Source organism: Anser brachyrhynchus (assembly GCF_964034855.1).
Source record: "Anser brachyrhynchus genome assembly, chromosome: 6".
NCBI classification, from domain to species: Eukaryota; Metazoa; Chordata; class Aves; order Anseriformes; family Anatidae; genus Anser; species Anser brachyrhynchus.
Genome location: NC_137700.1, coordinates 11,613,136 through 11,634,263, shown reverse-complemented (window position 1 = coordinate 11,634,263; position 21,128 = coordinate 11,613,136). Strand labels below are relative to the sequence as shown.

The 21,128-nt window shown below is 40.6% G+C and overlaps 3 protein-coding genes across 13 annotated transcripts in view; 1 reads left to right on the top strand and 2 right to left on the bottom strand.

Moving 5' to 3' along the window:
• LOC308197176 (L-threonine ammonia-lyase-like) overlaps positions 1-9,487 on the bottom strand; it is a 48,719-nt gene extending 39,232 nt beyond the window's left edge. For 2 of the 10 annotated variants that reach the window (XM_080597253.1, XM_080597258.1), the window contains exons 1-2: positions 9,353-9,487; positions 1,976-3,313 (exon numbers count right to left, since the gene is read on the bottom strand). In XM_080597253.1, the coding sequence (XP_080453379.1) occupies positions 1,976-2,130 (155 nt within the window). In that variant the 5' untranslated portion in view covers positions 2,131-3,313; positions 9,353-9,487. The other 8 variants (XM_080597247.1, XM_080597244.1, XM_080597248.1 and 5 more) reach the window with 8 other exon arrangements.
• Positions 5,594-21,128, bottom strand: part of ANXA11 (annexin A11) — a 43,854-nt gene continuing 28,319 nt past the window's right edge. Inside the window, exon 15 of the mRNA XM_080597267.1 lies at positions 5,594-9,519. Coding sequence (XP_080453393.1) covers positions 9,508-9,519 — 12 coding nt within the window. The 3' untranslated portion in view covers positions 5,594-9,507. The remainder of the gene's footprint in view (positions 9,520-21,128) is intronic.
• On the top strand, positions 5,602-20,961 carry PLAC9 (placenta associated 9). Of its 2 annotated transcripts, none has more exons than XM_080597273.1 (4): positions 5,602-5,735; positions 18,329-18,429; positions 19,169-19,289; positions 20,777-20,961. In XM_080597273.1, the coding sequence occupies exons 1-4, from the start codon at positions 5,678-5,680 to the stop codon at positions 20,785-20,787; spliced, it is 291 nt and encodes a 96-aa protein (XP_080453399.1). In that variant the 5' UTR covers positions 5,602-5,677; the 3' UTR covers positions 20,788-20,961. The 2 variants fall into 2 exon arrangements, with proteins under 2 accessions (XP_080453399.1, XP_080453398.1); XM_080597272.1 differs by having other exon boundaries at positions 20,559-20,862.

Genomic DNA, 21,128 nt, shown 5'->3' with positions numbered 1-21,128 from the left:
ATATTTTTGTTAGTCTTACAATGAGTTCCAGTGGTGGGTCTGAGTTGAAGAACAGTTTGTTTAACTCAGACAGATAACTTTAAGCAAAATCGTACATTTCACTGCATCTGGACAGATTACTGTTACACATATTTTAATATACCCAGATCCAACTGATCTTTTAAAGCAAGACAGGGTGTCCTAAAATCTGGCATTAGAAACCGCATCTGCACTATCCTGCTTTCCTGTGAGAACTTAGTTTCAGGTTACAATTCCTGTTCTTATTTGTTTTGTCCTTAGCACTAACTAGAATATCCGTGCAGATACATCAAACTAGTAACAGGTGTAACCACTATCAGCCTCTCCCCAAGACCATATGGAAATAATCACCCTTTAAGGATCTCATTAGAAAAAAATTCAAAATAAGGGGTGGAGGAAAAGGATCCAGAGTTCACATCTGTTTTCTAACAATCTGAGTTAATGCCCTGACTCTAGAGCTTGTGGTGCATGCTAATCTATTAATTTGTTCATAGTCTCACAAGGTTTTTCATGCCTTGGCTGAACTTTTAACAAAAATTGTTTCATGGGCCCTTCCCATTCATGATGACAAATTTTCCCCATGACAACTACCACAGATTCTCCTACTGAATAGTACCATTATGTAAGTATTTGTCTTTTAATACAGTTTTGCAGCTGGAATTAAAGAGGTAAGAAGCCAGTACCATACGGTAATAGCTAACTGTACTGTTTGGGAATCTTGCTAAGCAGAATCCAATACATGATAAACTATGCAGACAGCAAGATAAAAAAATATTCATCCAACATTCTTATTCAGTCTCTTCATAAAAGCATGCGGCGGAAGCATGCTTGGAAGAAAACTTGCAGCTGAAATGTAAGGGATATGTAATAATAAAGATCTACTAACACCCTGCTACAGTATTCTATTTCCTACAACACCCTAATTTTAAAAGGAATCTTAACCTGAGATTTTTACTCCATCAGCTGTAAAATAATACGTGTACTGCAAGTGTTCAGGAAAAGAACAGTGAGGAGATTAGCTTGGCTTCTATCTCTGGCAAGCCATTCTTTCTTTTGCATCTATCCATGACCTTGTGGTAATTAAGGGCAAAAGGAGAATAGGCTGACTAGTAATCCAAATAGAAATTTATTCCCAGCTGTTTCTTTGTTTCATATCTCCACCTCACAAGTACCTCACATGGCAAATATTACCTGTATTCAAAGGCTTCATATACACAGCTGATGAATTACCTAATGGAGTAAGGTACACAGATGTTAAGTAACACAGACCTCTACTTTGCAAACAGTCATGACTATTTGTCATGACTTGTGCTCAGCAAGGTGCTACTCAACAGATGAATAGCTTCTCAGATATTAATTACTCCTTCACAGAATGAAAATGTCGGTCCAGTTTCAAGTCATTGTTTCTTTTAATTGGTGTGGTGTGCAATACTGACGTGCTAAAGACACTAACTGAGTAATTCTAACTTGAGAATAATCAAGTATTTCCCCCATGAGTATTATTTTCTAGAGGATTATCTGAAATAGACTCACAGATCTAGTTGACATTTTTTGAGTGACTCAGATGGGTGGATGCAAAGTTGCAACAGCAGAGGGATGCAGCCTTCTGTAATAAAAAATACAGTATGTGTTATCAGAGTCTCTTGTGTGCAATACAAGCTCGGGAGTCAAGAGTCTATTCCTGATTCACTAATTTAGCTGAGAATATTGCTAAACCAGCTTTGTTAGGGTTTCATAGGGGTTTCTGAGGCATGGCCAGGCTTCATAAAATGTATGAAATCTGTCAAATGAAAGTATCTAACCACTGGTTAAAAATACAAAACAATCTGTAAAACATCACTAATGTTCCACGTGACCCACCTTTTCCTTCAGTTTTGTGATTCAGTTTTCGTGCAGATGATTGCTCAGGAAGCTGAAGCCACAGATGCAAAACAGCATGAAGCCATCAGATGCTTACCTAATGCCGGCGAGCAGAATCCAGCTTAGTGTGTTGGCACCAAGATGACACAAGAGAATTGATTCCAGTAGCTGACTCACTGTTGGCTTTAGGCGTAGTACAAAATGTATTGTTTTGAAGAAGGCTGGATCAGAGTTGTCTGTTCCATGGCACATAACGTTTGTTAAACTTCTCCAAGGACGGTACAGTCAGAGACAAAGCTGATCTTGACAGCACCTCGTAACATCAACTGTGTGATTCTTTTTAACAGAATCAAAGATTGTGCCTTTATGACGACAACAGGAAAATTTTGCACTTACTATGTTCCTTGCAAATCAATGTAATAACCACTAATTCAAGTCGATACACAGCAGATGGGAGAGGGGATTGCACTGGAACAGGACCTGAAGATATTCACACTTTGAAGGCTGCAGCCCACAAGACCTGCAGCGCCAACCAAGGCTGCCCCCATGAACAGCAGGGGTATGGAGGCTCAGTGGAGACTGCTGGGGATGTGGTGCTAAGAGTCACTACTATTGAAAACTTCAAATGGCAATGTCTACTTCATTCTGGTGAAAGCAGCACTACAAGGTACCTTTGATTTGTTCACCAAAAAGATGCACTTGTTGCAAAGCAAGCTTCTGCTTCCCCTGAAAGCAGTCAGCAAGCTGCAAACCTGTATTTGGAAATCATCCTCTCCCAGCAACAAGTTCTGCTTCCACATATATTCAATTACTGCTTCAACTCAGCAGCCAGGAACTGAGTAAATTAAGAGGGTAGAAATAACTCACCTTTTCTAGAATTGTGAACTAAGCCCCATTTTACATAAGGTATTCAACAGCCTCCAAGTAGCAAGAACTTCTGGTCATGAGTAGCTAGCAGCTAGTAAATGTGTGATGAAAGCCCAGGGAATCTCCACAGACCCTAAGTGCATGACTCTTCTCGCAGGAGCACGTACACAGTAACCTTGTGCTGATTTCATCATCCCTCAGCATTAAATCCAGGACAGAGACCATTCTCTTTCATTCTCTTCTCCCAGTGTAAGGCACTTTTTCTTTCTTTACAAGGATGGGCTTTCTACTGTATTTTTGTTCCTAGAAGTAATCTCTGCTTAATTTTCTCTTTCACTTAATGTCCCAAGGAACTGCAGTACAGTGTACTCCAATTTTGGCAAATTTTACATGCAGCTATATTCCTCTGCCAGTCCACGCTGCAGGATTTCATACCCATGAACAATAAGATCTTCTTTCTTGTGGCACATACATCCTCTACTGACACATGCCCTTTCTTTATTCTGTCCCTCTTTCCTATGCGCTCAGTGGTATCTCCTCTGTGCACTTATTTACTGCTTTTGCGAAGCTGTAAAAAAAAAAAAAAAGAAAAGAAAAAAAAAGAAAAACCACATACACTCCCAAAATAGTTAATCCTTGTGTTTACTCTCCCTTTCGCCAGACTGCCTGCTGGCAAAAATTCCCATCCCTGTTCACTGGTATGCTTTCTTTGGCTGCTGGTATCTTGGGAACATCTCAACAGCTGGATTTTGTGCAAACCTATATTCATATGATCTCATTATATTCTCATATATGGACATTTCCAAGATGAATGTGCTGAAGAATGCTTTCTCCGATGGTAATCTGTTACTGACTAACTTTCCAGAAGACAAATAGGTTTGTATATATCATATTCTTTCTGCTGTTCTCAAATCTTCTCTCTTAAACTGAAAAATCTACTTTGCAATTTAATGATTTCTGTCATATCCCGTTTTTTTTTTTAATCTCATGTTACTAGTTAAGTGCTCTTCATCTGCAGCTTCATTCTGAGTGCTTACGAATTAACAAAAATCATCTTAGGCAATTACCCAAGACCATCAAAATTCTTTGGACAGGTAGTTCTACTGAAAACCAAAATCTTACTTGGCATAAGCGTTCCTTCTGGCTGCGTTTCCCTGCAGCAGAAAGAACTTCTCTCTCACTACAGAAACAATCCCTGGAGTACGATATTAGAGAAAATCCTCACTATTTTATTTAATTCTCCAAGGATATCAGACGAGCACTTCACTATAGTTGAACATAACACTATTTGACAAATTCCTTGGAAGACCTGAACTGTTCCAGGAGCCTGAGCCCAGTTCAGGAGGAACCTTGAGGACATGTGCTGTAAAGGGGGGCGAGTGACCTCAGCAGCAGTGGTCTGGAAGGACAGTTCCAAGCTTTGCTACAGTGTACTGAGGGGAAAACCAATTCAATGTATGTTCATTGCTTTTTAATAATATAGTGTAAAGCAGAGCAGAAAACATGCAGAAAAGCATCCATGAACTGGCTTCATTTGCAACAGATGATTCTGCTTGAGAAATGTATTTAGTGTAAAGGCAAAGTTAATGGACAAACACATTCAGAAAACAGAAATCAACTATTTTAAAATGTTCTTCTTCTGCCCCCGAATCTCCTGTCTCCGAAGTGTTACACAGGGCTCTCACTCCTGCAGGTGCGCATCACAGTTGTAAAGAAATCACCAGGACAGCATTTGCATTTCCTGAGTCTGTTTGATTACTTCCACTTCTCCAGCAGCCTCAGAACAGACATTGTCACAGGCAAAGCACGATAACCTCTCACTTCAGGATTCACAGCCTACCACGTCAGTATGTTCAGCCCTTTGTCGTATACAAGCTTTGCAATTAATTCCTAACTTGCTCTGTGATAACTATTCCTTGCTAAAATATAAGAATTTTCATAGAAATGTGTTTTTTACTCAAACACCGCAAGAAAATTGACAAAATAATTATTAGTCATGTTTGTTGTTGTTTGTTTTAAGATTGGTTAAAGGATCGTTAATTTTCCTTCAAAAGTATAAACTAATGATCTGCAAACTGGGAGGCATGACCAAGGCTGTACAAGGAACTTGTGGCGGACTTGGGATCGGAGGTCTAGCTCCACACACCACCTCATGTCATATATTAATACTTATCAGTCAACACCTACAAACTCTCAAGACAAACAGTTAACATTTAATTAGGACCCTGCTCAAAATCAATCACATTATCATTTTAGCAGATAATGCTATTTTTGCACATAATGTTACCAAGTGTAACCTATTTCAAACACCTTCCCAACTGAGAAGAGCTCAGAAGTCTCATCCAGAGCTCCTACGATGCTTTCTGAACACAAGGCACCACAGTTACTGCCTCCCACAGTGCTGCCACACTCAAACCAGCAGGACTTTTACCTGCCCAGAAGAGGTTTTTTCGCAGTCTTAAAAAGGAACACATAATGAAAAAAACACTTTTTTTTCACTACACTAAAGATACTGTTTTTCAGTACTCCTGCTTTCCCCGCCCTAGGGAAAGAAACACCCAAAACCCCTTCCTCTTCTCTCACTTCTTCTGTAGCCCTATTTGCTGCATTTACAGGATTCAAAGCTCTTCAGCACATTCCAGTTGTAGGCTGCATAAATAAATATAAGGGTAAAAACTTTGGGCAGTTTGGACCACTGCCAGCTTGCCTGGGTAACTGGACTTTTTGTGGAGCTGGAAGGGTGTTTTTTAAAAGGAGGGAAGAGAAAAAGCACAGCCTAAGAATCTTGGCTCAGCCTGAACGTATTTCCTCCTAGCTCTGGCTAAACATCAGCACGAACGGCAGGACGGACAGAGGAGTCTATGTAAAGCCGGAGAGGGAGCCTGCTGTGCTCTCCACCAGGACTACGACAGAGTGTGGAGGCTTTGAAACCATGCTTTTCATCTGGGCGCTGGCGTTTATTGTAGTCCTGCAGGAGCGGGATCTTTTAGGTGAGTGATTCCACGCTTCTCAAGCAGAAACCGTGGCACGGTAAAAGCCTTTGCGTCGGGTTGGTGGGGGGGAGATACAGAATTGCCACCTGTATAGGTTTTACATGAAGGTGAAACAGGTATATGTCCGAATTCTGTGGGAATATTGTTTTTTAACAGAAAAAAAACTCCGATGTTGTCCATCCTGAAGGCATACTGCACCGTTAGAGGTGTTTCACTACTCATGGGAGATTATCATTGTATTTTGAGAAAATCAGAGCCACATTCATGTGCTGCATCCAGTGCCCTGCCACTCCATAATTACTGCTTTGGAGCCTTAATAACATGCACACTAATCCACTCAGAAATGAGATCAAAGTTCAAGGTGAATGGAGAAACGTTTTCCTTTCTACAAACCCTTCTTTATAGAGCTGCTGTTAACAGTACTGTATTTTTTTTCTCTACGGCTTTGTATTACTTATTCCTGAGATTTTTGAGACAAATAACACCTTCTTCAAATACCTTACGACTAAGAAGTATAAAAAGACAGCTTCTGATAAACTGGCATCTAAATTTTACTTTCATTAACAGCAGGTCTGGCACTAGACTAACCTGTAATCACAGTGCAGCTGATGGTGTGACTGAAAGCTATTCTCTTTAGCTAGTTCAAGGTTTATAGTCCCTCTGTTACCACAAACCTGGCTACGCAGCCTGTTTGTATTATGTGTTTTCTGCTAGCTGAGGCCCCGCATCATTTTCCCTCTGCTCAGACTTCTTGACAACATACAATGTTTGTATTTCATGGCAGGGTAGTGAGTTTCCATTACAATCAAAACATTTCCCAAAAAACTGTTAGTCCCTTTTCCCCAAAGTCCCAGTCACCCTTCCGTGCCCCGTCTCCTTCCCACGCAGCTGGTTTTGTAACATTTAACAGTGATGAACTGAGCTATCAGTCCCAGCAAGGGCACTCTGACTTGTTTTCACCCCATGAAAACTGTTGGAAAACTGGTTTTGTTTATTCCCCAAAAATGTCATTTGGTCTAAGCTGAAATCATTAGCAGGCTCAAGTAAAACTTGAGCCAAATAAAACAGTATTTGAATATCAACTGCAGTGGAGACGACTACCCAGTGTTATGCCAGGTGGTAGCTACTCAGTTATGGAATCATTTTCACTGTCTCAGCAGAGTATTTTGTGTAAGATGGAAAAGAATCAAAAGAGTTAAAAAAAAAAAAAAGAAGAAGAAGAAGAAGAAAGAACCCCATCTCAGAACAGCTCTTGCCAAAAGAGGCAGAAAGGGGATATTTTCTTGGGAGGTGGGAATCTACAGTCCATACTGGCCCTGGACCATATTCTTCAAGTCACTTTTCTTCAAGTCACACTGAGGAAGGATTTGAATTTGTGTCTGTCACAGCCAGGTGAGTATCCTGGCTAGCTGACAGGCTTAAAAAAAAGGCATCCCTGTTCTCCCTTTGCTACCTTTGAGATGGGGAATCTGACTTTTGATTTCATTACAGATCCTTCCCCTGACCGCTCTCCACCACCCCCATGATTCATCCATTGTTTTTTCCTGTTCTGTTTGGCAACAGTTCCTCTTAAAAATGCTTTGAGGATGGGTAAAGTAGAGTTTATGTTTTAATTCAGCCATTAGTAGAAACAATTTCATATTCACAGAGCTCTGACTTCAAACAACTCAAGATGAGGGGCTAGCATGGATTCCCTTTTGGATTAATCACACGCTCCTAGTTAATGGCTGTAACTTTTTATTCCTTGCTGTTGTTGGTAGGGTAGTTTGTGGGGTGCCGCTGCTGCTCAAACATAGCATTTAACATAGCCAGAGGCACTGGACCATTCGATACCTGCCCCATTTAAACATGTTTGCATTCTTATGAAAAGCTCTGGGCAAATTGTTGTGAGGGTGCAACACTCCAACAGCACAGTCTCTCCCATGTGTTTATGCATGGCGGAGAGGTGACCTGGAGTCCTTGGGTAAACAATTATTTGACAATCAGGTAAACAGGCTGGGCCCCATGACGTGCTCCATTTAGATGAGCAAACCAAATACTGAGCATGCTACTGGGGAGAGCAACAGGAGAGCTTGAGGGGAGGCACTGCTCAATACTCCACACTGTGGTGTGATTTGTTTTTAAACAGCAGAAATTCATTTGGTTTTAACTGTAAGTAAAAGTAAACCAAATATAAGATAATGTTTTTTCTTCATTCAGCTAACATAGTATGACTTTTCAGAACATCTGGGATCTTCTGGAGTGAAAAGGGCTATTGTAAAGGAGATATACAGCAATCCGAGGTAGACTATTGACTAGAAACTTCAGAGAAAAAAAAATACACCTTCAGAACCTTTTTTCCCAGAATTGACTGCTTGCTTTCTCATAGCAAGTATTTTGGCTCCAAGAGATTAAACTACTGTATTTTGTAATTAAATCCACAGTAAAACTTATGAGAGGTACCATCTGAAATCGGACTTATGTGTATATATATATTTATTAATAAACCACTGATAGTTTAATCTACACCCCACATCACTTGTATTTTCTGTACTTGTGCAAAACTACAGCCATTACCATCTCCAATTCAAAGATAAGTCTTTGTAAACACCCATCTCTGAGCTCCAACAAGGAAGAAGAAAAAGTTTGTCACATTAAAGTGTGCCCAGACGTAGATGTGTTTCTTGAGAACATGAGGCACCTGAATATAGGGGTTCAGTGTACAAGTGAGCCCTTACACAGATTTTACATATCTGCAAAACCCTATGTTTTGTTATATTTAGTTAAAAAAGTTATGTATTGAGTTATCTGGACTCCATGTGTAAATCAAAGGTTATTATCAAACTCCAAGGAAGCCAGGGGTCTGGAAATACAGGACTCCTGCTGTTCATCTGTACCAGCTGTATTTATAAATCCAGCTGATCTGCTCTGCATGAGACAGTTGTTGGTCTTGGCCACAAATGCTGGGAACTGGTATGCTTGTGTATCTATCACTATTCTACTTCCTGAGCTGTTGCAGTACACGTGAACTGTTTGCCACAAGAGAACACAGCTTTGGTCACATTCCTAGGATTTTTTTAAGTATTAGGACAAAACTACAAGGATTGTCTTTCATTGTACTATCATATTTCTTTCTACTGCCATAATTTACTCATATGCAAACTACACAGCCACAGAGCTGACTAATAAGTTGCAGGCTCACCTCACACCTCGCTCCCCATGATCATAGCTCCTATTACTACACACAGACCAAAAGCCACATCCTCGTAAATTTGAAGAACTCTTTATCCCCAGATACCAATGGTCATCTTGAAATTTATGGTAGCATCAAATATTCACATATCTCACCTACTCCATTCTGAAACAGGACTTAAGCTCACTCATTCTACATAACTTACATTCTTAACATATGCTTCAACACAACTCCTCTTCTTCCTAAAACAGCTCATACTCTTCTCCATACACAGCTATCTCCTATATGGCTGCTAGCTATTCACATCTAACACTTCGTCTTAATTTCCAAAACAAACATATATACATACATAAATAATGCGTAATAAAGGCAGACTTTTGTTTGCAACCCAAAACGTTAGGGTATCCTCTCCTATGCTACAGAATGAATTAGAGTAACCTACCTGCAAATTACATAGGCTCATTTCTCTTTTCACTCTGATTTCCTGTAGTCATTTTCCACTGTAGCAGCAAGCACAAGAAGATATTCCCTGGCTGCTTGTTCAAAAGATCGGCATGTTGGAAACATATTCGAAAACAGCATGGGAACTTTTTATTGTCATCTTCCTTCCTTTAAATAAAAATATACAAAACTTAAGTGTTTCTTACAATTACTAGTACAGTAACACAGAAGAAAAGTAGTTTTTCAAGTAGTACTTTTGCTTCTGGCAAACAGCCATAGCCGATTTTGCTGAGCCTGAAACAAAGAGCATGCACTAGTAGCACACGGTTATCCCTGGTTTTGTATACTCTCTGTCAGTCTCCGCTGCTGCGCAAGTGAGAGCTGAAGATCCCACGTGAAATGAGAATCACAATAGTAAAAACTTCACCAAAAGGAAATAGTTTCATACAGAAATACACGGCAGCCATCTCTTAACCAGCTATGATTTCTGCCAATTCCCACCTCTCATTTTGAGTATTTCACACACTAAGTGAGGCACGTTAGGACCAGAAGAAGTCACAACATGACACTTCACATGTAAGTTGATGGGCAGACAGGTTAGAAAAGTGGTAGACTAATATCCTGACCATCTTCACCAATGCAATATATTCCACAATGCATGGTATTTCCTTTTTGGTACTTTTCTTTCAGGGAAAAAAGAATTAATTTCAACCATAACTGATCTAGGATCTGAAATAACATTTATAGTGGCATATTCTATATCTTGATAAACAGAGTATAAACCTGCAAATTTGGATTCTGACTTTTGATGTGGCTATTCAGTTTCCAAATTCAATATTAAAAATAATTATTTTCATGGAATAGACTTATTTCAGAATGTTCTGTTATTATAAGAGGCTCATGAATATTTGATACCAGAAGAATCCCTTGGATTTCATACCATGTTTGGATTCTTCCCAATACTTGGTATTCAGAAAGAGGTTTAAGTACACAGGTATATAGTGAACGTACAGATTACAGCTTAATCCCTAATCAGGCATCGAAACTTTGTACATTGTTGAAAAGATTAAAAATAATAATAATCCATTCCAGAAGAGCTTTCTACTTTCAATTGCCTGTCCAATATTCAATGCCTACCTTCCATCTCCTATTATAGACATTCCCCACGTTTGCACTGTATGGAATTTTCAGTGTGGTTCTGCCATAAAAGCTACAGCCTAATAAAGGTGTGTGTACATATATACACATACAAACACATATTTTTGTATGTATATATAAGCAAACAAAATCCTGCAGTTGCCTCCAGAGGGAAGCATAGCAACGTATGACAGAATAAAAGAAGCTAAGAAATGATTTTTTACATACTATGTTTTTTGCAGTCTTTATTGCAATCACTGAAGACAAGATACCCTTTATTTTTAAGCATGTAATTTAAACTCTAGAAAGGGGCTCAAAAGTGTCTAAATCACAGCTAAGCATTAGGCAGTGTTTTAGGATCACAGCCTTTAAAATCTTCTATGTCCAGTTACAGATAAGCTCCCAAGCATGTAAGAGCTTGAAGACAATCAGCATTTCCAATACAACATATTCTATCCAGATCAATTAATCTTTGGCACCCTAACAATAAAAGTTAATACAGATTATATTATATATAATACAACTTAAAATGAATTTGGGCACATTGGCGGTAATGAAACCACTAAGTGGCACAGCAAGTTAATCCACTACTTCCATATCTAATTAAGGGTTGACATGATTGGAATTAGTCCCCCAAATTAAATATGACTAAGTCTTGTGTTAAAATGGACTTGGGTCTGAAAGCACCAAATACTGATAGATATTTGCAACTGAACTTTTTCTGTACTCAGCTACAAGTTATATTCGCCATTTTTGTAAACTGTGTGATTTCTTGAACTAACATTTCAAATTTATATACACACTTTAAAGTTGAGTCCAACGCTATATTTAGATAAGGAATAATTTAAGCGAGGATCAGCAAATCCCTTCAGAGGTCCATTGTATTCTTCACCAACTAGTTATGTGGTACGCCAAATGTACTCAAGTTGATGAATTTTTTACTATTGGAACATAAATCCATTACTATCACCTTCATTTTCTTCTTAAAAACTATCTCACCACTTCATGATATGTGCTACAGAAATGAAACGATACTGCTAAACCTAAGGTAGTAAAAACAAGGACAGAGACCATAGTATGTTTTCTTCAACAGTTAAAAATATTCTTTTATTTGCTTTCCTCTATCACATGATTTCAGGTTTCTTCATTTGCCATCTGGTTCCTGTTTCAGTCTCATTTGTCTTTCATTTGGCTTGTGGTCCACTTTGTTTTACATCTCCCTCCCTACTGAGCACAACATGAACTCTCAGTTAACTTTCAAAATCACACTGGTCATAGCATGATGCAAAAGGGATTTTATAGAATTTAAGACCAAAAGGGAACATTATGATCACTTAGCCTGACCTTCTCCATAACACAGCCCAAAGAACCCAACCCAGTAATTTCTACAGCAAGCCTGCAACTTTGGTTTGACCTCTAATGCATCATTAGGAAGGATACTTAGTACAAGTAATGCAGGAGGCACTTCAATTGCTAAACTGATTCACTGGCTTTTAAAAATGTGCATCTTAGCCTGAATTGTCTTGTTCTAGCTTTCAACCATGTAATGTTTTATATATTTATTTATTTTTCCTATCAGGTGTCTTTGTGACGCAGGTATGGGGACAAGAGTTTTCTTATATGTAGCGCTAATGGTCTGGGACTAGATAGAGGGGAGCACAAAAGCTATCCTGTAATAACTTTTATTAGTCAAGTGAAAGTTAACATCACCCTCTGAATCTTGACACTAACCTCAACAAGATGTCCATATTTCTATATATTCGCATAATATATGGACAAATAGACACATATCTGTATACCTAGATAGATCTATAAAACAAATAATAAGCCTATTCAGCCTTTGTATACGCACTTTTATATTTAGTGGAAGAGCAGGTGTATGTGTATATCTAGAATTCAGGTACTGGCAGGTAACTATTATACGAAGAAGTTCACACACACAAGAGGAAATGACACAGCCACTTCACTTCCTTCCACCCAACAGGAGACTTCTTGCGTAAGAAGGTCCTGCTTAAACTTCTAGACACAAAAGCACTTCTTGTATCTCCTGGTACCCTTACATCTAACTTGGAGATTCTCAATTTCTCTGCTCCATCTGCTGGTTTCTGACTGTATGACAGTGCAGGGCAGTAGAACTACCCAGCTTCTATGGGCACCATCAACCCCACATATAGGACTTAATCAGAGGAGGAAAGGCACAAGGCACAAAGTATGTCAAAATTTCTAGATGACAGGTAACATAAATAAAATAAAAAATTAATCCTTGTATAAAATAAGGGTCATTTTGCTATCTTGGATGAGTGAGCCCTTACTCTGGATGTAAAATAGCCACCTATGTATTAAGTAGTGTGGACTTTAAGAATTGAACGACGCATATCACTTGCAGGAAGCATCAAGTGGCAATTTCCAGATGAGGACTTAACTGAAAGGTAATGTTCTCTCCAAAATACTGAAATATTACAACAAATATCTGTCCAAAGTAATCCATGAAGTTTCAAAAGATATATTCAGGACATGGAAATATGTCTCCTAGAAAATCGCCCAAAATCCCACATTCGTTCTATAAGCATGCACACTTGCTCAAGCTTCCAGAAATTGAAATAACCATACATCTTAAATATGTATTTTATACAGCATACAAAGAAAAGTTTACCTTTAAAAGTTGTTAGCTTTAAAATTGAGCATAAAAGTTTTGTTGGGTTGCGCACGTGCTTTGACACATAGACAAGAAAGAAGTCTAATTAATGTTTTTAAAATGTTTCTTCAGCAGCAAGAGAGTAAGGAAAAGGAGGTACCCTAACAGGCCATTACTGATTTGTTTACACGGCCTGCAGCCTTCCATACTTTGCTCCTTTTACAAGATGACTGCTATTATTATATTGGTAAAGATGCTGCCAGAGGTGGTCAGCACCAAAGTCAGACCATGTCATTTTCTTTCACCAGTTGCAATACAGAGAAGGGCAACACTCATAAGCAGCATGTGATTCTCTTTGAGCTCATGAAAATTGTTGCTTAGGATGAACTGCCTGACCACAGTGACCCAGTTGCATGCCATATTTACAAGGGACCGGATGTGTCCTGTGAACAGCCCATCCCAGAGATAAAGGCTGTGGGTTAACAAGGTAATAATCAGGTTTCTAGCAGCCAAAGCCTCAAGCCAAAGCTCTGAAAACAGAATAAAACTAAAAACTACACTGACCAAAGCAGTGGCTGCCCAGCCAGTGGCACCAATCACTCCCTCCCTCCCAAAGCGCCCTGTTCTAGTGTGGTAGTGAGGGGGCAACCACAAGCACCGGGGCGCCTCCGCTCCTGTGTGAAAGTCACTGACCAGACAGGGAGATGCAGGACCTCGCTGACAGGTTTTCTTCTGGGTCTGCCCCCAGAGAGCTCCGTGTCACGCAATCTGGGAACTAGAAACATTTTGGTTTCAAAACAGACATCGTCCTAACTCTTATCACTCACTAACAACTGCTTTCAGATGTTTCCTGAGACACTGAGGCCTAGACCATCTGTCAGGTTTTTTTCAGTCACAGCACCAGTTCTGGGGTTCTGCTAAGATGCCCTATCAAACCAGGATGAGACATTTCCTCCTCCTTCACCAAGCCCGTTGCAGCTTATAAAGCAGCAATGCACCCTCAATGCCGGAAAGCTGTCTCTTTCCGCACCGGAGGAGAGGAACGAATTACACCAAAAAACCAAGCACTACCAAGACCTGCATTTCACGGCAGCTTCTTTCCTGAGTTCTCTCGGTGTGCATGCATACACAATACTGTATAGTGTTTTGCAAACCTCACTGTGAGATGCAACAGCCTTAAATCGGCTTTATATACCTATCCCAGCATGTCCTGCTTCGAATAAATGAGTCATCCATCGTACTGAACCTCTCCTTCTGTGTACACCTGCTTAGAGTAGCAATCAGGCCTCACAGCATGATGCTGTGGTTTGTGCAGAACAGAAAACTCTTTCGCACAAAAGGGCTAAGCTGAGGCAAGGAATAAAGTGGCATTTTGGGTAAGATCATCATATTGTTTCTGCTTCAAAGAGTCGCTTATAAGATTCAAGGTCCTGTGTCAGGAAAAAGGTAAAAGGGGTCCCTGCACAGTGCCAACAGGCATGCCCACCATGCCAGTTTGGAAAGGTCAGAGAGCCTCTGGGCTCAGAGTCCAATTCGGGCAGGACAAACAGTGACTTCTGCTTCTCCAAAGGCAGAGCTCTGGGTTTTCTTTTAAGGACCAGCATGATATAAGATGCACGGTCAGAGAAAGAGAAGTGGTCAACACTGACTCATGCTAGCCAACAGTGACTCTCATGTATTTTCCATTTTTAGGGAAAAACTAAACTGAAACAAAACTGAAACAAACTAAACTGCCTCACTATCCATGAGGAAATGGTTGGTGACCTACTACAGCACTTGGATGTACGCAAGTCGATGGGGCCAGATGGGATCCACCCAAGGGTACTGAGCGACCTGGCGGAGGAGCTGGCCAAGCTGCTTTCCGTCATTTATCGGCAGTCCTGGCTATCAGGGGAGGTCCCAGTCAACTGGCAGCTAGCAAACGTGACGCCCATCTACAAGAAGGGCCGGAGGGTAGACCTGGGGAACTATAGGCCTGTCAGTTTGACCTCAGTGCCAGGGAAGCTCATGGAGCAGATTATCTTGAGTGTCATCACGCGGCACTTGCAGGGCAACCAGGCGATCAGGCCCAGTCAGCACGGGTTTATGAAAGGCAGGTCCTGCTTGACGAACCTGATCTCCTTCTATGACCAAGTGACGCGCTTGGTAGATGAGGGGAAGGCTGTGGATGTGATCTACCTTGACTTCAGTAAGGCTTTTGACACCGTTTCCCACAGCATTCTCCTCAAGAAACTGGCTGCTCGTGGCTTGGACTGGCGTACACTTTGCTGGGTTAAAAACTGGCTGGATGGCCGGGCCCAAAGAGTTGTGGTGAATGGAGCCAAATCCAGGTGGAGGCCAGTTACTAGTGGAGTCCCCCAGGGCTCAGTGCTGGGGCCGGTCCTCTTCAATATCTTTATCGATGACCTGGATGAGGGGATCGAGTGCACCCTCAGTAAGTTTGCAGACGACACCAAGTTAGGTGCGTGTGTCGATCTGCTCGAGGGTAGGAAGGCTCTGCAGGAGGATCTGGATAGGCTGGACCTATGGGCTGAGGTCAACTGCATGAAGTTCAACAAGGCCAAGTGCCGGGTCCTGCACCTGGGGCACAACAACCCCAAGCAGAGCTACAGGCTGGGAAATGAGTGGTTGGAAAGCTGCCTGGCTGAGAAGGATCTGGGAGTACTGGTTGATAGGCAGCTGAATATGAGCCAGCAGTGTGCTCAGGTGGCCAAGAAGGCCAACAGCATCCTGGCCTGTATAAGAAGCAGTGTGGCCAGCAGGGCTAGGGAGGTGATTGTCCCCCTGTACTCGGCTCTGGTGAGGCCGCACCTCGAGTACTGTGTTCAGTTTTGGGCCCCTCGCTACAAGAAGGACATGGAGGTGCTCAAGCGAGTCCAGAGAAGGGCGACCAAGCTGGTGAGGGGTCTGGAGAACAAGTCTTACGAGGAGCGGCTGAGGGAGCTGGGGTTGTTTAGCCTGGAGAAAAGGAGGCTCAGGGGAGACCTCATCGCTCTCTACAGGTACCTTAAAGGAGGCTGTAGCGAGGTGGGGGTTGGTCTGTTCTCCCACGTGCCTGGTGACAGGACGAGGGGGAATGGGCTAAAGTTGCGCCAGGGGAGGTTTAGGTTAGATGTTAGGAAGAACTTCTTTACTGAAAGGGTTGTTAGGCATTGGGATGGACTGCCCAGGGAGGTGGTTGAGTCGCCATCCCTGGAGGTCTTTAAGAGACGTTTAGATGTAGCCCTTAGTGATATGGTTTAGTGGAGGTCTTGTTAGTGTTAGGACAGAAGTTGGACTAGATGATCTTGGAGGTCTCTTCCAACCTAGACGATTCCGTGATTCTGTAAACAAGCCTGGCACGTAACTTACAGCCGGCCACAAACTCCTTAAACAAATGCATACAACCACTGCTGGCCCTCACCCAAACTTCCCACTCAACCTTGTGATTCAAGGTCCTCCCTTTGACATGATGGGCAGTAGTTCAGCATAAGGCCATCAGGCTTGATGCTGAGGGCTAAGGCTGGGAATATTGGGAAGGCAGAAATTGTATTAATCTCCGACAGTAAAACAGAGCTTATCTTGTTATTATCCTATTACCAGAACAGCCAGAGTTTGTATAGAAAGACTGGACATTGCTTTGTAACATCCAATTCTGACATAAAATTACAGCATTCCCATATCATTCCAACTGTGATGGAAAAAAAAAACACATGTAAATAAGTAAAATTTTCTAGAAACAGCATGGTTCACTTGACTACTAAGTTATGAAGTAACAACACTCCCAAAACACAAAAAAGGGGAAAAAAAGGCAATTGCAATGCAGCTATCTTTGAAGTACGTGACATATTTCGTCTTTTCTAAGTATTAAACAGACAGATTACATCTTTGGGTTTTTGTCCTAACAGCACCACCTCCTGGTGAATGCAAAAACAAACAAAAACCACTAACAAAAAATCTTGCTACAAATAAACAATCAAAAATTCTCTCTGAAACTCTGCCAAACAAATTTTTAAATAATAGCACACATAGTACATAAAGTCACACTTAACTGTTCTCCTCCCTGCCCTCAAGAACTCCAGCCCACAGTACACCTCTCATCCTATCAGACTGCAATGGCTACAATCCTTACAAACGTGTTTGCTGTCATGTGATAACTACATCCAAAATTCTTGGCACAGACTTGTGATGAAGTCCTGTATCAGATCCAAATCATGGCTCTCACACAACACTACTGGAGACAGTACTAGTTGCTCCTCTTGTTTTTAAGTGTTCGTTATAACACAAGCTCACAGTTTCCTCTGTTTTTCTCCATTACAAGCAAGTAGCAACAGAATGAGTTGCTGCTGCCTGCACATTGTTACAGTCTCTTCGGGGCTCATGTAAGAACAGGACTTAACATCATGCAAATTATGCTATCACTCTAGTGGGTTTTAAAATACTCTGTCACTGTTCCATATGCATTAAAATCCAAAAGTTACTGAATGTTGCACAAAAGCTAAGAAGAGAAATCGGCTCCATTAAAGCACAGGCACCAGCAGGTACTGCCCGTTTATGGCATACAGCCAGCAGAATTAGATGCTCAACGAGCAACAAGTCATGAGTACTGAGAGATAAACACAGGTAACTGTAAGAGATGTGTGATTTTGTATACAGCATTGTAAATGAGTGACTTGGTCAGCAAATGGCACTAGCTGTACACACATTTATTGTTTCCCCTCGCATTGTAAAATTAGACTGTTACAGGCAAGCTTCTGCCACAACGGAATCACCAGCTTGAACCCATTCTGGACGTAAGTGGACAAACTCAGCTGCTCATCAAAGTTTTACCATGCCAGTTGCTTCTGAAGAAAGTCTAAGAGGAACTGATATGTGAGATCTTCCCAACACTTAGGTTTTATACTTGTGGAGACAGAGTTGAGTCCATAAACTTAACCCTATACAGGAAAGAAAAACAGGTTGTGTAAAACGAAGGCAACAAACAAACAAATAAAAGGTCAAATGAAAACAGGTTGTTCCAAACAACTTTGACAATGTATGCACCACTGCAAGACATTCACAGCAGTTGGGTACACCTGTATTTACTGGGCAATTTCTACCTGGTACAGAATACATTTTCTTTAATAAACAATGCTCTTTAGCATGCCAAATACAACTGCAGAAGTCAGAAAGATAAGCACTGTTATTAAAAAGCCCCGGTTAATTTAACTGTGGCTGTTTTTCCAGCTGCTGCAGAACCTGTCAATGTGTTACCTGGAACTTTGGGAAGAGGAAGCTGGTGTCACGAACATGATACAATCCATGAACGCTTGGATATTATTGAAGAGGTAAGTGCTACTGCATTGGTTCCTGGACTATACTAGACCTCTACGTCAGCCTTTTGACAAAAGAAAACAAAGAGGAACCATGTTGCTAGCCACTGACCCTTCTTGATTCTGTAAGACAAGATTCAAGACAAGATGTGAATTCTGCAGATGACAAAGCTTGACGAAGGAGTTTCTGCTCATTCCTGCAGACACTCAGAACAATAAATGAACTGTCACTGGGATTGTAGGAAAGCTGAAATGTTTACATGTTTTTCCCCAGTGTCTTAAACATCCACAAGATACGCATCCAGTGCTAACTATTCCCAGCTGGATAGCTGCCAAACCACCTTCTGTTGGTTCTCAAATGGCCATGTTAACTTCCTGCAGCTCTAGCCTTAACCCTCTTCTTTCCACCCCATCAGCTCCTCTCATCCTCCCCAAAGATTTTTTTTTGTGGATATGATGGTGGCTGAGAAATAAGAGAGAATTAAAACTAAATTCATACAAAGCTCCTTCTAAGAAGTCAAATTACAGGTTACAGAGGTGCTACAACTTGCAAAACCAAATTCTAGTACTTCGTGCCGCTAGAGGACAGTATAATGTAAGAAATACTTAAAACTGCAATGCGCAGTATAAATTAAATTAGCTATTAGTAGTATGGGACAGTAGATTTGCTCTTGCACTAACACATTTGGTAAGATTCTTTCCACTTGACCCTCTGACTACCCCCTTCTCCATTTGCCTCCCTTGTTTTCATTAGAAGGTAATAAAAACAGTGGAGCATCTAGAATCAGAAGTCAAGTCACTCCTCAATATCATCAGTGAGACCGCATCAAATATCCCCATTGCTCCAGGAACCCCTCTTATGGATATTTTTGATGGTAAGTATCTAGTGGGATATAACCTTAAGTTGACAACGCTGTTGCACGTGCTATTGCCAAATATCTCATCCTTTTTCCAAACCAGATGTGCAGAAATTTATTCACTCAATTCAGCGCAGTTAAGGCCTCAGCTGAAACACTGGGTCCAGTTTTGGACACTGTGTTACAACCACCACTAAAGAGAAGAAAATTAATTAATAAACCAACCAGCCAAGGAGCTAGATACATGAGGTACACAGAGAGGTTGTTAAGTTGGGGATGTTTAGTCTACAGAAGATTGAAGTAGCCCACCGGAATAACGCTGCTGCAAAGATGAAATCTGTATTTTTTTCACCACTACAAAAGTGAATAAAACCAAAAACAATGCACCAAAATACATTCCAACAAAACACAACACAAAACTTTCTTGCAAGACCAATGAACCTCTGGAATTACATGGTTGTAGTTTCCCCAGCACTGGAAATGTTCAAGAAGCATGTAGGAAGGAACAGGTACGTAGTTCAGGATCCCTTAAAACAGCAGGATGGACTAATTGCAAGGCTTGAGTTTAATTGTCCTGTTATTCTTTAGTTTCATGTGCGACATAAATGAAACAACTAAAAAGGCAACAAAAAACAAAAAAGTTAATGGAAATATTATAGTTCTGGTATCTTAAATCTAGTTGCCACTAATGAAAAACATGCTCCGAGATAAACATTTTGGGAATAAATTAAACAACAACAAATTACTTGGATATCTATCCTGCACATCATCTTATAACACTCTGTCCTCTTCAGTTCTTGCCTGACTATCAATAGTTCATTTAACAAGGTGAGACACACTGCTGGTGGAGAACAAATCTCGTGTGGAAAGACTTGAACATCCTGCAGTGATGCTCCTGAAGTCAGTTTTGTCAGTTTTTTAATATAGCTATACTTTTATGTACATACATGCATAGTACAGAGCACTTCTGTGACATAAGGTGGGCAGAAAGAAGACAGTAGTAGAATTTTATGTTGGTTTTTAGTTCTTCTTGCAGTTGGCTGTACAGATCTGGGCACCATGACTGTAGAGAAGATGGAATTTCTATGTCCTCACTGACTTTGTTATTCATTAAATTTTCCAGAACTCTGTAAGGGGCAGTTAATAGGTAACAATTAAGTTATGCCCCTGCAGTTATCATTTATTTTAAAAAAGTATCTTTGTATCATTTATTTAAAAAAGTATCCCTGTAAAGCATTACAGTGGATTTAGAATGCAAATCCTAAGTCAACTTCTGCATATTTACAGCACATCTACAGTAAGTACCACTCAGATGGAAGTTGCATTAACTGCCAACTGCTCCAAGAACTGCAGAGCTGTAGCACCTTCCTTCTATGGTTTGATGAATCAAACTGAGAATTCCTCACTGTAAAGTAACGGGCATCACGTTTTCTATGATGTTTGCCTGGAAAGATTGATCCTGATCTTATAACCAAGAATAATTACATCAAATCTTCTTTATACAGATGCCAGCTGAACACAGAGACAGAAGACAGCTGAATGTAACAGTACGGTTGTTATAAACAGTTGCACTTTTGTTCATTTAAAAAGCTTTCTTGTGTTTCCAGAATTTGAGCAGAGATAAACAATTCTGAGCAGTAGTTATCCTTCTGTGTTTTTGTGCTTTTTAATAAAAAGGTGTTTGCTTTTAGACATCGTTTCAAAGCTTTGTATTTTAAAACTGCATTTCAAATACAGCATTGTCAGTAAGAAAACAAGATGAGATGGGATCCTGGACAGAACCACAGCTAACAAACTTCCCTTAATTCAAAATGATATTCCTTCCCTGGCAAAGAAGTAAGCCCTTGCTATCAGTAC

Bases quoted from the DNA above. Each gene is read 5' to 3' on its own strand.
- PLAC9 (XM_080597272.1), top strand. From the start codon at position 5,678: ATGCTTTTCATCTGGGCGCTGGCGTTTATTGTAGTCCTGCAGGAGCGG. The intron at 5,736-18,328 runs GTGAGTGATTCC...CTGTTTTTCCAG, and splicing joins GCAGGAGCGGGATCTTTTAG to CTGCTGCAGAACCTGTCAAT. The intron at 18,430-19,168 runs GTAAGTGCTACT...TGTTTTCATTAG, and splicing joins GCTTGGATATTATTGAAGAG to AAGGTAATAAAAACAGTGGA.